We start from the raw sequence: 14,151 nt of genomic DNA, 5'->3' as shown, positions 1-14,151 counted from the left end.
AATCAGTCACAACAGCTGGGAATTCGGGGCGCTATTGCAAGAAGCTGCCCAGTGCAAGCATCAAGAGAGGTGGTGTGGCTCTGTGAATAAAAGACAAATGCAGCAAAACAGAAAAATAAAAATAAAAAAAGGCAGCAGAGAACAAAAGAGTATGCTGCCCAGCTGGGCTTCCTCAGAAGCAGAGCCAGGTACTGCGAGGATTTAAATGTTTTAAGATCACTTTTTATGTCATTTCCTCTCTGGTTCACTCGAAAGTCTTTTATTTTTTTGTTTGTTTTCTGCCTATAAGCAAACCACATCAGCGTTCCTTTAGTAATTGAACCAAGACCCCGCATTTTCAACCTGGAGCATGCTCGTTCGGTTCACAGCAGAGTTCAGATAAAGCTTTCTGCGGAAATGAACTTTCCTGTATAAAGGGTGCAAACGTGAGGGAACCCCCTAAACTTTAATTTGACCCATTTTTCCATGTTTCGTGTCTCTTTCTCTGCTGGCTGATTTTAAGCAGTGAAGGACTCAGCACATGTGAACAACAGCAGAAGTCAGACCTACACATTAAGCCGTATATTGACCAGCGCTGTCAAACCGTAGCCATTAAAGAGCTGACACGCAGGAATCCAGCTGGCCCACCTCTGGAGAAAGGTGTAGGAAATTATATGGCATTTAGATTAATTAGACACAGTTGTCAGATTTAATTAACTACTAGGTTTAATTAACCATGTAATTAATCTTATGGTGGTCCAACACATGTACACGCGCAGACAAGCACGGAGGCAAACACACACACACACACCCAACCAGTGCCCACATAGATATGAATAGTTCATGCGCAGCAAATGTAATCTGTTCAGCCGACAAGCGCTCGCACTTTTTTCTGTCAAACCTCACAAGAGAGTTCAGCTGAATGGGTGAATGGCTACGAGCTAAAACAGCCTGAATGAAGAGCGCGTGGTAAGAATAGCACCTTTAATCCATTTCAGGTTTAACTCCTGCCCTCGCAGGATGGTAATCTTACAGCTGAAGCAGCAGCAGCTCATTCAGTCAGCATCCACACACCTATGTAATCCTTTATCAAACACGCGCCAGGTAACACGCTGCCAACGTTTATCGTGGTTCTGACAGGTTGACGAAAGACAGAGAGGAGTTTCACGTCAAAGTAGTCATTTCAAGAGAAATGTGTGCAACTTTTCAAAAGCCGAGAGGGTCAGGAGGGGCCACCGACCCTGACCTTTCCCATCGCCAGGTCCGACCCCTGTAGCCATAACAAGTGCAGCCTGGCAGCATCTCCTGCCTCGTGTGTGTGACTGAGGGTGTTGGTGCCATTCTGTGGTCAGCCTGCTGCTTTGTGTGCTTCCACTTTACTGAGACCATGAATGGACCAATAAGCAGCCGGGCATTACCCTGACCTCTGACCTCAGGAAGAAGAGAGTGGCTGGGACCAAAGGGGTCATAGCAGCCAACGGCTAAGCGACAAAGTTAAGCCGATGTAACAACAGGAGTGGGAACAAAAAAAAAATTATTTCTGATTGTGGCAGGCTATATGTGAAGTGGCAGAAATTCAAAGATGGGACTCCAAGGGTTTTTCCATAAAATATGAAGCTGGTGTTCTTGGGTCATACATTTTTAAAAGCAGAATATTTCGGCCGTCTGCCTCGCAGTCTGTCCCATCCAGCGTTAAAGCTGCATCACATAAACACTGGCAGAAAACACAGAGCCACAGCAGCATTATGACAACAATTACGGTCACGCTCTGCATGTGCGTGTATAAAAATGTTGGATCTGTACGTGTGTGTGTGTGTGTGTGTGCGTGTGTGTGTGTGTGTGTGTTTGCCATGCTGGAGCAGTATCGGTGGAGTTCACTCACATAGTCATGGAAAGCCTTGGCCTCGCTGGAATGTTCGCATGTCTCCCTCCGGTCCGGGGCGGCGCAGTACAGGTCCCAGAATACACTGTGAACACGGGACAAGACAGCGGCAACAGTGAGAACATCTACCAACAATTCATGTATCTGGTGCAGACAGGTTTGTGCACAACACACGGAAGGGTAAAACAAACCTCCATGATGGCAAAAAATTAGCATAAGCGATACACAAGCAGAAATGGAGTTAACAAGTGATCAAATAATCCTGTAAAAAAAATTTGTTGTCAAACTTTGTACAATTCAGATAGAAACGCATACCAAAATCAAACCAAGAAACCTTTACAGCGTTTTGCTTCCTTAAGGTCTTTTACATGATGAAAATTAATTAATAAAGATTTAGAGGTAACCTGTATTTGCCTTTAACCTCTAGTAAATATATGAAATATGCCAACATTAACTCAACTCAGATCAAGAAAAGGAGACGCTGATTGAAGTATGTGTGCAAACAAAGTGCAAAGCATTTGGTGAAATCAGAAAAAATATATAAGTGTCATTCGTGACACTTTTACTTGGATACTGACACTGTCTGAAATATTTAAGTCTGGATAAATTGTTTCCCACTAAAATCTGCATAACTAAACATATTTAATGTCATTTGGTTACAAAAGTGTTGGAAATTTCTGCTTCAGGCATAATAGCCATTATAGTAATAATGCAGGGGTGTCCAAAGTCGGTCCTCGAGGGCCGGCATCCTGCATGTTTTAGTTCTCTCCCTGGTTTAACGCACCTGGATCAAATTAGAAGACCTAAGGAGAACATTGACATGCTGAAAAGGTTGTTACTACCACCAGGGAGAGAACTAAAACATGCAGGATGCCGGCCCTCGAGGACCGACTTTGGACACCCCTGTAATAATGCATCATCAGTAGTGATAGTAGAAGCAATAGCCAAAACTGCAGTACTACTAGTTTTAACAGAAGCAATTTGAGTAGAAATAATAATAGTAGCAGAAATAGTAGCTACATTAATATCTATAATATTAGTAGCAATAGCAATTACATTAAAAGTAGTAATAATAATGTCATCTGAAGTAACAGTCCGTAGTTCTTATAGTACTAACAATACTGTTAATAGTTGCCATGATGACAGCAGCTTTAATAATAGCAATACCAGCGGTATTAATTGTTGGTAACCTTGGTAATAACATCAGCAGTAACAAACTGTGTTTCATATACTATCATATATACAATATAATCTTTGAAATACTTCTGAAAAGCAGAACACCTTTAGCCTTAAACCCAGAGTCTTTCCCCTCCTGCTTCCATAGTTTAACAGTGTATGAAGCTCAAAGCTACAGGTACATTTTAGTTCATATTTGAAAAGTTTTACTTATTAAATCCAGAGTTTTACATCTCAGAAAGCTCATTAGAGTTCCCCCTTCCTTCCCACTTCAGAAACTTAGAGTGATCTCCAAAGAGCTGTTAGCATGAAGGACCTCCAGATGCTCCTCTCTGCCCGCCCTGCCGACCTGCAGGTTACTGACCAATCAGCTCTGATTATGTTACTTACTGTCCAATCAGCCGTCCTCATATAATTTAACTAGAGCAGGTCCAGTCCTCCAGGGCAACAGGGGCCACAAGGTCCCACTCCAAATGGGCCCTTAATTACTGCACTGAAATTAAGTACTTGGTAAGGCAGTCCATATAAAGCAGATCTCCTTCCTCACCGTATTGATTTTATGGACCATGCATTTGGAGATCTCAGGAGGGGACATTTTTGCAGTCTTTTAAAGGTGCAAATAAGCTGTTAGCTGTCTTATTTTGGTTGATGGAAGGACGGCACCATAACATTTGTCAAGAGAAAGAAAATATAAATTATTGTCAGAAAGTGGCTCAGTCGCATTCTGCCCTATTTTATTTTTTTAAACAAAGCCGATTGATAATTTACGCGGTCCTTCTTTGTTTTATTTATTTATTTTTTTACTATTTGAGGGCTTCAACAAGATAAAGGTGCAACAAAAGGTGTCCTAAAATGAAAAACATGAATAAACATCCCATGTAAACCCTGTAGTACACCATATCAAACATCTCAAAAAAAAAAAAACCAGCTCAAATTGAAATGTGTCATTAAATTATTTAAACTTTTAGAAGAGAGTCATTGCCCTTGGGTGCTTAGCGCGCGTCGGAGTACTTTCTAGACAACGAGGTGCGCCGAAGAACAGAGGGAGAGCAGGCGTTGTGTGCTCTCCTGTCACTTCACAATAAAGTCGGCGTACATTATCATATCTATCGGTCGGCGTTAAAGAGATTGCTGAGCCGTCGGAGACGAGCCGCGGCAAGGAGGCGCGACCATCGCAAATCCAATCGACTCTCTGGGAAATGAAATGTGACTCGGGTTAGAGTTTGTTACGGGGGAAGACACCACCGGGTCGGTGGTGCAGCGGGAGGTAAGGTGATTTAACACCTCCTGCCCTGTGAAGTCGATAATATATTGCAATTTGAACAGCTGACCCGCGTGCCTCCGCGCCTCGCAGGGAAATCTCATACACGCCACGTCTCTGTAGCGTAATCTGAGGAAGAATCACTGTTGGGATGAGAGTAAACGTACAAACCGAGACTTTCATTATTCCGATATTATTTTGAGGTTGATATTTTTCTGCAGCGCTGGAAGTGAGGCAGGTGAGAGGAAGTTTAGGGTGCGAGGATGAATCCGAACGTTTCACTGCATCCTAAGCTTTTCATCATTCTTTGTCACATTACAACCACAAACTTTGTGCATTTAAGTAGCATTTTTGTTTTATAGATCAGAACAAAGAAACACAGTTGTAAAGTGGAAGCAAAATGGTACAGCTTTTTTTTTAAAAAATGCTTCAAATTAAGAATCTGAAAATGCATATATTTTCGGCCTCCTGTACTTTGAAGCCACCCATCAATCCATCCATCCATCCATCCATCCATCCATCCATCCATCCATCCATCCATCCATCCATCCATCCATAATCCTTTTTTTTTCAGCAATGATCAATATCTAACGATCCTTGGAACGCAGATGAACTGGTAAATCAAGATCTTTGTTTTTTTTTTGGTTGAACTGCTTCAAGCTGTTTCTTCACTGCAGCTGACCTGAGCAGCGTCGGCGTCACTGCAGATCTCTGATACCCCAACAAATAATCCAGTGCAACCAATTGCTTTTTGAAGTGCTCTAATTAGACAATAGAGTCAAACTGTGTGTACTTTACTCTCAGTATAAACCCAGCTGCTCTGTGAAGCGTTTCAGAGATGATCATCCACCTCAACCAACAGACTAGAGAAGAAACGGAAAAAGGTCCGTGGTAACTCTAAAGGAGGTGCAGAAATCCACAGCTCAGCAGGAAGAATCTGATAACAAGTTGCAGCCCAAAAAAATCAGCAAAAGAACAAAAAAGCTATTGTTGGAAGAATGTCACAATAAATTGAGATGAGATCAAAAACCTAAAGGGTCAAACCAAAGCAGCGATGGCGGAGAGGAACAACTATTACAAGGAAATAATGATTGATGAGCTGCAACATCTAATTTTATTTGCCGTGTTATTGGAAAGAAGGGACAGAAAGCGTCGAAGGGGGCGTTCGCCCGCCGCACCGGACCAGAACCGATCAAATGGAGTTCAGTGTTCTGGTCCGTCGGTACATACGTTCATCAGAACTGGCTGGTTGAGTAGTAAAACATCAACTTCAGAGTGAGACATACGTGTGGCAGCATCATGCTGTGAGGATGCTTTGACTCAACACAGATGGGAAAGTTGAACTGGAGGGAAAATAAGAGGGGATGAGAACAACACTGGAAGTAAACCTGCAAAAAAAAGGCTGCAAAAATATGTATTTATTAAGGGACTTGTGTAATTGTGTGAGAATGCTTGTTGAATGAGCTCCTTGTCAAAGAATAATTTCTGTCAGTAGCTGGAACAGATAAGGTTATTTTCCTATAGGATCACATTCTGGCAGAAAAGCAACATGAAGCATACAGTTAAATGGTTTTGATCAAACAATATTCAAGAATCAAAATGTCTGATAGAGAATGTGTAAAAAAAACTTGAAAACTGATGATTTATCAAGAAAATGTCAGTTTCTACAGATGTAAAAGACTAGCAGCTATAATTACAGACAGTAATGTCCGAGAGCGGCTGAATTCAACTACACCCCGCACTTTTCAGATTTCTATTTTTCAAAAATAAATACTAAAAACCACAAATCCTTCTCCTTCCAATTCACAACTCGGATCTGGTATTTGTGGGCGTATCACCTAAACTCCCGTTAAAATTCAAAACAAGAGGGTTGCTGATGCTTCTCTGAGGCACATCGCACCTTACGAAGGGGCTGAAAGCCTCTCAGCACAAACCTGACAATCGCAGCACAATTTGGAGGGAAAACCTGTGTCAAAGTTGTTGTCACATTTTTAAAGAGACGCTAATCTGTAGAAATTATCAGGGAAGTCAACATTCACAGTTAATTAGCGCAAGCAATCAACAAGAAATCTGATACTCCTACACACCCTTGTAACAGCAACATTTCTATCCAATTATCTAATCATCTCAATCTAATCATCTCATCATGGGAAGCTCTTTATGGTCTTAAGGGAAGTAACTGGTGTTTGAGCCACACATCTCTGCTCCGAGGTTGGAAAGTTTAACTGCTCTTTACTTTTGAAGTGCTACAGGAGAGATTTGGATCCAGCTCCTTTATTTAGATGAAAAGTGAGTATAAGATAGCTGCGTGAGTGCAAACACACACACACACACACACACACACACACACACACGCAAACACACACACACACACACACACGCATGTGCACTTTGCTTCGAGGACAGAGGAGGAAGGGGATTAGCGTCCGTGCATTCAGGAGAAGACAATTACTAAAATGAAATGCCATCACGATAATTATTTGTAATTAACTGCGGCCTGTCAAAGCCAGCGGTTACAGTGCGCTTTTTTTTTCCCCTCCCCTCCATTATAATAAGGAGAACAAACAAAGATGGAGAGGGAAAGCTGAACAGACGAGTCCATATGATAATCCTGTCTGTGTCAGCTGGTCAGTCAGCAGAAAGAGAAACAGACATTAAGAGGAAGGTGGAGACAGATGGAGATAAGGAGGCAGGCAGAGCATGAATGAAAGAAACAGTGAAATAAAATTACACAGAGCCAACGGAGCTCATCTTATCAGAACAGACTCTTCTTAATGGGACAGAAATGTTAGAATCAAGGCGAGGAGGTGGAGAAAACGCAACCTCTCCAATTCTTCTTGCAGCCATGAACAGCAGACACTCTCCTTGCCGGTATATAATATGCATTCATCAAGCAGGTGGAAGCAATAACAATACTGTAACATGAAACTATGGGAAACTACCATTACATTGCGGGTAATAAAATCAGCAGATTACATCATGCAAGAGAACCACTGGCTCAAAATGAACAAACAGACGTCGGTGGACTTGTGGTTTTGTGCGGCTCTCAGACAAACATTACAAAAGAGCTAATCATTGTGGAAGCAGTTTATAAAAAACAGACACAAAAGGTGTCTGTTATACAATTTAATTATACAATTAAATTGTATAATTTAATTGAATTAGCACTAATGAAGGATCGTTTTAAAGCCACTTGCAATACTTTGCTGTAAAATCAGTCAAAGTGAGCTTAGATATCATTTGTTACATGCAGAACATGACATTGTCAGCTTCCTCTTTATTATTTTAGCATAAATCAATATTTAATCAAGATGAAATCTACGCCGCCCAAAGACAAGCTTCCCTGTACATTCGCCCCTGAGCCTTTGTTTGCAGAACTTTGACCCCGAGGTCAAGAAGCTGCAAGGATATCAGGAAAATCTGACAAATATTTTAGCTCAAATTGAAGTTTTAACCCCCCAAACCTAAAAACCCAAATACTTTCAAGTGTTTTTGAAACTTGTCAAAACTCTTCACAATAGTGTGCCAATCAGATCATTTCTTGTGTCTCTTATTTATTTTTATTTTTTTTACTTTTTAATATCTGAAATCATAAAGTCACCCTGACTCTTTATCCACCTGTGTTTTTATTGCTAATTTATGTTTTATGTGTGAATAAAATGCTCTCCTCGACAGACTCTTTAAGAACATTGTCCAAGAACACAATATTATAATTGCATAAAGAATTGAGTGTAACTCAATATGTAAAACAGCGTCTATCACAAAAAAAAGTCTGTTAAAGTGTAAGTGACATAAATTAATTCATATGAATCTGGTGTTTTACAACTTTGGCAAGGATGAGTCTATTATAAAAACAAATTTTGTGTATATTTGTGCTGTCTGGAGAAGAGCTTTAATCCAATAGATTAATGGCTGCAAATTGTAAGTACAAGCAAAAATCTATAAAGAAACAAATTTTTTTCATAGAATTGTACAAAATATTAAACTATTTGCACCTTTAGCTTCTCAAGAAATAAAAAAGATCAACATATTTTCTGGATAATTGGACTTAAGAGGATATTACTGGGATGTTGTGAAGCTAGGCCAGTCAGTGCTGATCTAAAATGGAATTACAATTATTAAAATTGCTCATATTAAGAGCCTTGATGACAAAAACACACAATACTAAGAAGAATAAGGTCATAAATTAGTCAGGGAGGAAGCGATGGAGTCTAATTCTTCTGGAAGTAAAGAACGCTTTCCGCTGTCTCTGATCCTCAGACGTAGGAATTCCTGCTAGAGGCCATCAAAGTGAGATATCTGCATAACGCTGTTGGCCTGTGGTTTATGGTGAAGGGTGGTGTGAGTTTTTACGAGGGCGGGGGTCAGGGGGAAGGGTGCTGGAGACTCAGAGGCCATCCAGTGAAAACTGGTTAAAGCGATCGATTCTGGGATAAAAAAGGAGACAACTAGCATCGGCCAAGAGAGAGGCGGCTAATGACACAATCAACACCTGCAGCCTTCACTGAGCCCTTTCTTTATCCCTCCACCCATAACAACAGATGTGGATGAGTGACCCCCACCAGCACCCCCTCTCCCAAGGTCTCTCCACTTTTTTCTCTCTTGTTGCCCTCCCCACCCCCCCAAACCCACCCACCTTTACCGTCCTACAGGAAACGGCGTTTGAGAAAAGAAAAAAGAAAAAACCTGCACACCAAGGAGCTGAAGAGGAGACAGTGGGGGTGGGGCCGGGGTGACGGTGGGGTCGGGGTCTTAGGTTTGGCTGTTTAACACAAAAGAGGCTGGAATGCAAAGAGTTAATCCGTTCGGGGGTCTCTCTCTTCCGCAAACAAAGGGACGGGCCTTCAGACAAAGGTTGAGGGAGGAGGAGCGGTGGGTGAGGGATGAGGGAGGTTGGTGGCTTTTCTGCCATCTGGAGCTTTTGTTTTGAAGGATGCTGGAGGTTGGAGGGGAAGGGGTGGGGGTGAGCTGGGTGGCACAAAGGTGGAGACGGGGGCTCCGCCTCCCATCCTCCTCAAGCAGCCGACCCCTCCGCTCCCCAGACTCCACACACAGCCGGGATGGAGTCTGGGTCCACGTGCTCTGCGGCCCAGACAGACGCCCCTCAGCTAGGTCACACTACACTGGAGAGTGCCCTCATAGCCCAGATAATCATCTCCCTCCACTCCCAGGCCAGTGTCATCTCCCAACGCCAATGAAATACATCAGTACAGTTACGACACACACTCAAGGGTGCTTGGTTTTCCTTTCTGCTTTCCGCTTTCACACGCACGCACACACACACACGGAAGCCCTCTCGCTGGCTGCAGCAGAGTAGAGAGCAAACTAATGCTGCACTGTGTGTTTGCGAATGTCACTCCGTCAGTGTGACTGGTGGCTGTCAGATTGAGAGAAGCCAGGCTCTTTAAGGGCCATTATGAGCCGTGTCAACAGGCTGCACAATCACAACACACACGGGGGCAGGAGAGGATGAATGAATGAAGCCGCATGTCCGGGTTTATTACACAGGGTTGGCCGGGGGGCTTTGGGGATGAGCGGGATAGCATGAATGACAAACAAAGCGGACCCTGTCAAAGCTCTCATCCCCTCTCCTCGGCTCTCGTGCTGCCTGGCCAAGGATCCAACCTGCCTGCCTCGCTGCCAGCCGGATTCTTTGTCTGCTCCAGTTCTTGTTCCTTTTTCTGTCCTGCCTGCTTTCTCCTCTCCCTGCCAAAAACTTATCTTTCAATCTGACAGACACATTTTCTGCTCTCTGTTTTGCTCTCAGGAGTCATCTGTTGACCGGAGCTGGGCAATTTTCAGCCCGATCAACTCTGATTGTGTATGATTGTGTTTTCATACCGTAAGAAAGGAGACACAAAGTTAAATGGTGTACAACATTAAAGAGGTGTGTTTCCTGTATAAGGTCTCTGATCACGCAAATGTGATCAGACCATGCAACACCAACACAGCCACTGCTGCAGTCAAACTGAAAATACAGATTTTAAACTCTCTCCAAGTTTTTTATTCGATGTAAAGAGAAAAATAATAGTTTTATTCTGGTAGTATAAACTATCCTGATGTAAAGGCAGGCCAGGTCTATAGTTGAATCAGCTTTAAGTTGTAGGTCAAGCAGAAGCCAACACATATCGAGATTGATTAGCCCCTTTAGTTATCTTCTCAGTATTTATTTTGGCTTATATTGAAAGTCTTACATGTTTATTTAGCTTGTTTTGAAAAGTAGCAGCTGAAAAAGATAGAAATACTCACCAGTAAAAACAGTTTTACTATCCCTGCAGTTTTACGTTGAACCACTGGTTCATATCATCAACCTACAGTATGTTCACTTTTTCAAGTTCCCAAAAAGTCCTTTGACCACATGTGTGGTTATTATTATTGTAATAATAATAACCACACATGTGGTTATTATTGTGGTTATTATGTGTGGGTCTAAACCATTGTTTAGACCCACACATCTGTGTGTATCTCTGGTAGTCATTGAGTAGGAGGCAGGAAACACCCTGGACAGGTCAAACTCTCCATCACAGGGCAACACAATAAAACATGGACACACTTACACTAAAGTATAAATTAAAGAGGTGAAAAAGGTGAATTGCAATGACTCTCAAATCAAAAAGGAGAAGTTGTGCTTCAAAAAGTATAACAGACATGAATATTTATGTGGGTTGTGTAATGTCTGCAGTTCATTCAGGCTGCAAGAGAGTCAGCGAGAGCAAAACTTTCAGCAGATAACAGAGAAAGTTGAACTGAAATTGACCATTTTGAACTTTCCATATCAGAGTTAATGTAAGAATCAACACATTCTGTGTAGGACACAGAAAATCTACAGCTGTACTAATGGAAATGCGCTTACCACTAATATAAGATGCTAATAACAGTTTGAGACATTAACGCAGCAGCCACGTTTTGTTGGAATCGGCTAAATTCAACGCATTTAGTCGTATCTGTTTTATTGTCACAGCTTTGTAAAGACCTACAATTCACAACAACATTTCTGTCTGATGCATTTTTTTTTCTCCCACTCATGATGAGCATTTGTGCCAGTCTCTAAGTCCATTGACATAGCTCTTGCAGGCAGACAGAAAAACACATTCCTCCATTTGTGCAGCATTAAACAATTTGACAGATTTATTTGAAGAGTCTGAAAAGACATAAACCCACATCAGAGGCTTTGTTTTATGACCCAGAGCTTCAGGTTGAAGTCTAAGTTCTGGTGATGGAAGCAAAGGGTTTCCAGCCATGAGGCCAATACACAGTGACAGGGACAGGTGCATGAAAACCTTCTGCAAACAACAGAGGGCTTCGGCTGACTAACCCGCTCATGCAACCTCCCCGCCCCTAACATGGTCAGCAGTTACAGCAATCACAGAGGATGGGACACAGAGGCTTTGGGAGCTTTTTCATTAAAATAAAAATTCAAGCAGACAGTCAAAAAGGAAAAGATGTGCTCGTTTTACATTTTGTGACACAAGTTTGAGTGTATTCCTACGTAACGAGTGAATTAAATGACAGGAAAACAACTTTAAATCCATTAGAGATCCAAAAAGGGTTAGTCCAGACTATTTTAAGAAAGCAACTATTCACATGCGCTCCACATCATCAGATGATTCCTCTATTCTCATTTGTTAACAAATCCAACTTCTATAAAGCTGTACTCCAGAGTTCGGGAATCACACATTTGTATTTACAAACGATGTGTGCTAATTGCTAGAATTGTGTCACTTTAAATTTGAATGAAAGGAAAGTCGAACTGAAACCTCATGGGACGTCTGCATTTGAGTGATAGCAGAAAGGAAAGCCATTAGAAGACCCAGGTAATATTACTCTACTGCTGATGAGAGAAAGAAACTCGTCAAATATTTTTTCCTCGAGTGTCTAACAGTAGTGTCTGAAGTGTCTTCAGAGCCACATTAAGACAGTCACAAAGTTGGCCTTCTATCACCTGAAGAACATCTCCAGGATTAGAGGACTGATGTCTCAGCACAATCTAGAGAAACTCATCCATGCGTTTATCTTTAGCCGCATTGATTACTGCAACAGCCTCTTCACAGGCCTGACTAATAAATCAATCAAACAGCTGCAGCTGATCCAAAACGCTGCTGCTCACGTTCTCACTAAAACCAGGAAGATAGAGCACATAACACCAGTTTTAAAGTCCCTACACTGGCTCCCTGTAGCTCAGAGAATAGACTTTAAAATACTGATGTTAGTTTATAAATCACTGAACGGTTTAGCACCACAATACATTAAAGGTCTGTTATTGTTGTACCAACTGTCTAGACCCCTCAGATCTTCTGGTTCTGGTCTGCTCTGCATCCCCAGAACCAGAACCAAATGAGAAGAAACAGCATTCAGTTCTATGCACCACAGATTTGGAACAAACTTCCAGAAAACTGTAAAACAGCTGAAACACTGGGTGCTTTTAAATCTCAACTTAAAACCCACCTGTTTAGAGTTGCTTATAGCTAAATAATGTTAGACTGTGGGTTTTGATGTCTTCGATGATTTTAATGTTTTTATCTTTAATTTTTATCTATTTATTAATTTCTTTTTATTTCTCTTTATCACTGTTTAAGTTTTAATGATGTAAAGCCCCCCAGAAAACGTCCCAGTTAAACGACGTTTAACTAAAGTCCAACGGGGTTTAGAGTCCCAGTTGACGGCGTTTCAACTAGAAACCTAGAGGTTGTAGTCCTTGTCAAACGGTGTTTTTGACTAAAGTCCCAGACGGTTAGAGTCCCAGTTAAACGACGTTTAACTGAAGTCCCAAAGGGGTGCGGGTTTTAATGTTTTTATCTTTTTTAATCTTTTTTAAAAAAAATCTTTCTCTTCTCACTGTTTATTCAATGTCACATGCTGTTTTTATTTTAATTATGTAAAGCACTTTGAAATGCCTTGCTGCTGAAATGTGCTATACAAATAAAATTTGATTAATTGATTGAGTGGAGTAATAGGCTGATCAAACTCCTCTCCTTTGGAATTGCCCACTAGTTCCTGTCCGTAAAGCAGACACCCTTTTTAAGACGAGGCTTGAAACTTTTCCTATTGATAAGCTTGAAGGAGTTCTCAGCTGTCTTTGCTTGAACCTTGCTATAGGCTTAGACTGCTCAACAAAATGCTGACCACACTCTGCTTCCTTCTGTTACACTCCATTGGTGAATTATCTTTGAATTATTAGGGTCATATTTGTCTTCTGTCTGTATTTTCTTTCAATAGAAGAGACGGCTGACCTAGTGCTTGTTTTTATTTTCTTCAAAAGGACCAGTGAGAAATCATTTTCTACCTTTGCACTCCCTAAATAAAGACCTAATGGAGCTCATGCTCCCATAAACTCAGTGTACACTGCAACAAACATCAGATCTTATAACGTAGTTTTGTCTAGTTTCTAGTGCAAATATCACTTTGAATAAGACAAAACTAATCTAAAAATAACTTTTCATTAAGATATAAGAGCTTCTTCTAAGTCAATATTTCATATATGATAAGTTCTAATTATTTCACTTGTAACAAGACACGGTTACCGTGCTATAAGTGAAATAATCTGCCAGTGGAATCAATGCTTTTTTATCAAGACTAAGAATTATTGACTTAAAATGAGCTACAACATCTTACTTAAAAGTTTCTTGTAAGTCAGTTTTGTTTTATTTCAAGTGGACTAACATATTTGAAATAGAAACTAGACCAGAATACTTGCTAAGACTTTGTGTTTTGTAGTGTAGGCTTTTTGATGTCTCTTCAGTGTTTCACTGCATTTAATTTCTGTCTGGACTGAACTATTAGACAAGCTATTACTTCCATTAGCTCTGTGTATTTAGCTTTTTTTCTTTTTTTTTCTGTTCCGCAAAAAACAACT

General features: G+C 41.1%; 1 protein-coding gene across 2 annotated transcripts in view; it reads right to left on the bottom strand.

Moving 5' to 3' along the window:
- Positions 1–14,151, bottom strand: part of ssbp4 (single stranded DNA binding protein 4) — a 107,333-nt gene that overhangs the window by 71,975 nt on the left and 21,207 nt on the right. For both annotated transcript variants that reach the window (XM_008407108.3, XM_008407107.3), the window contains exon 4: positions 1,862–1,946. In XM_008407108.3, coding sequence (XP_008405330.1) covers positions 1,862–1,946 — 85 coding nt within the window. The remainder of the gene's footprint in view (positions 1–1,861; positions 1,947–14,151) is intronic.

Source organism: Poecilia reticulata, chromosome 4, assembly GCF_904066995.2.
Source record: "Poecilia reticulata chromosome 4, P_reticulata-male-v2, whole genome shotgun sequence".
NCBI classification, from domain to species: domain Eukaryota; kingdom Metazoa; phylum Chordata; class Actinopteri; order Cyprinodontiformes; family Poeciliidae; genus Poecilia; species Poecilia reticulata.
Note: the sequence above shows the minus strand (reverse complement) of the source record. Positions and strands in the feature narration are given on the sequence as shown.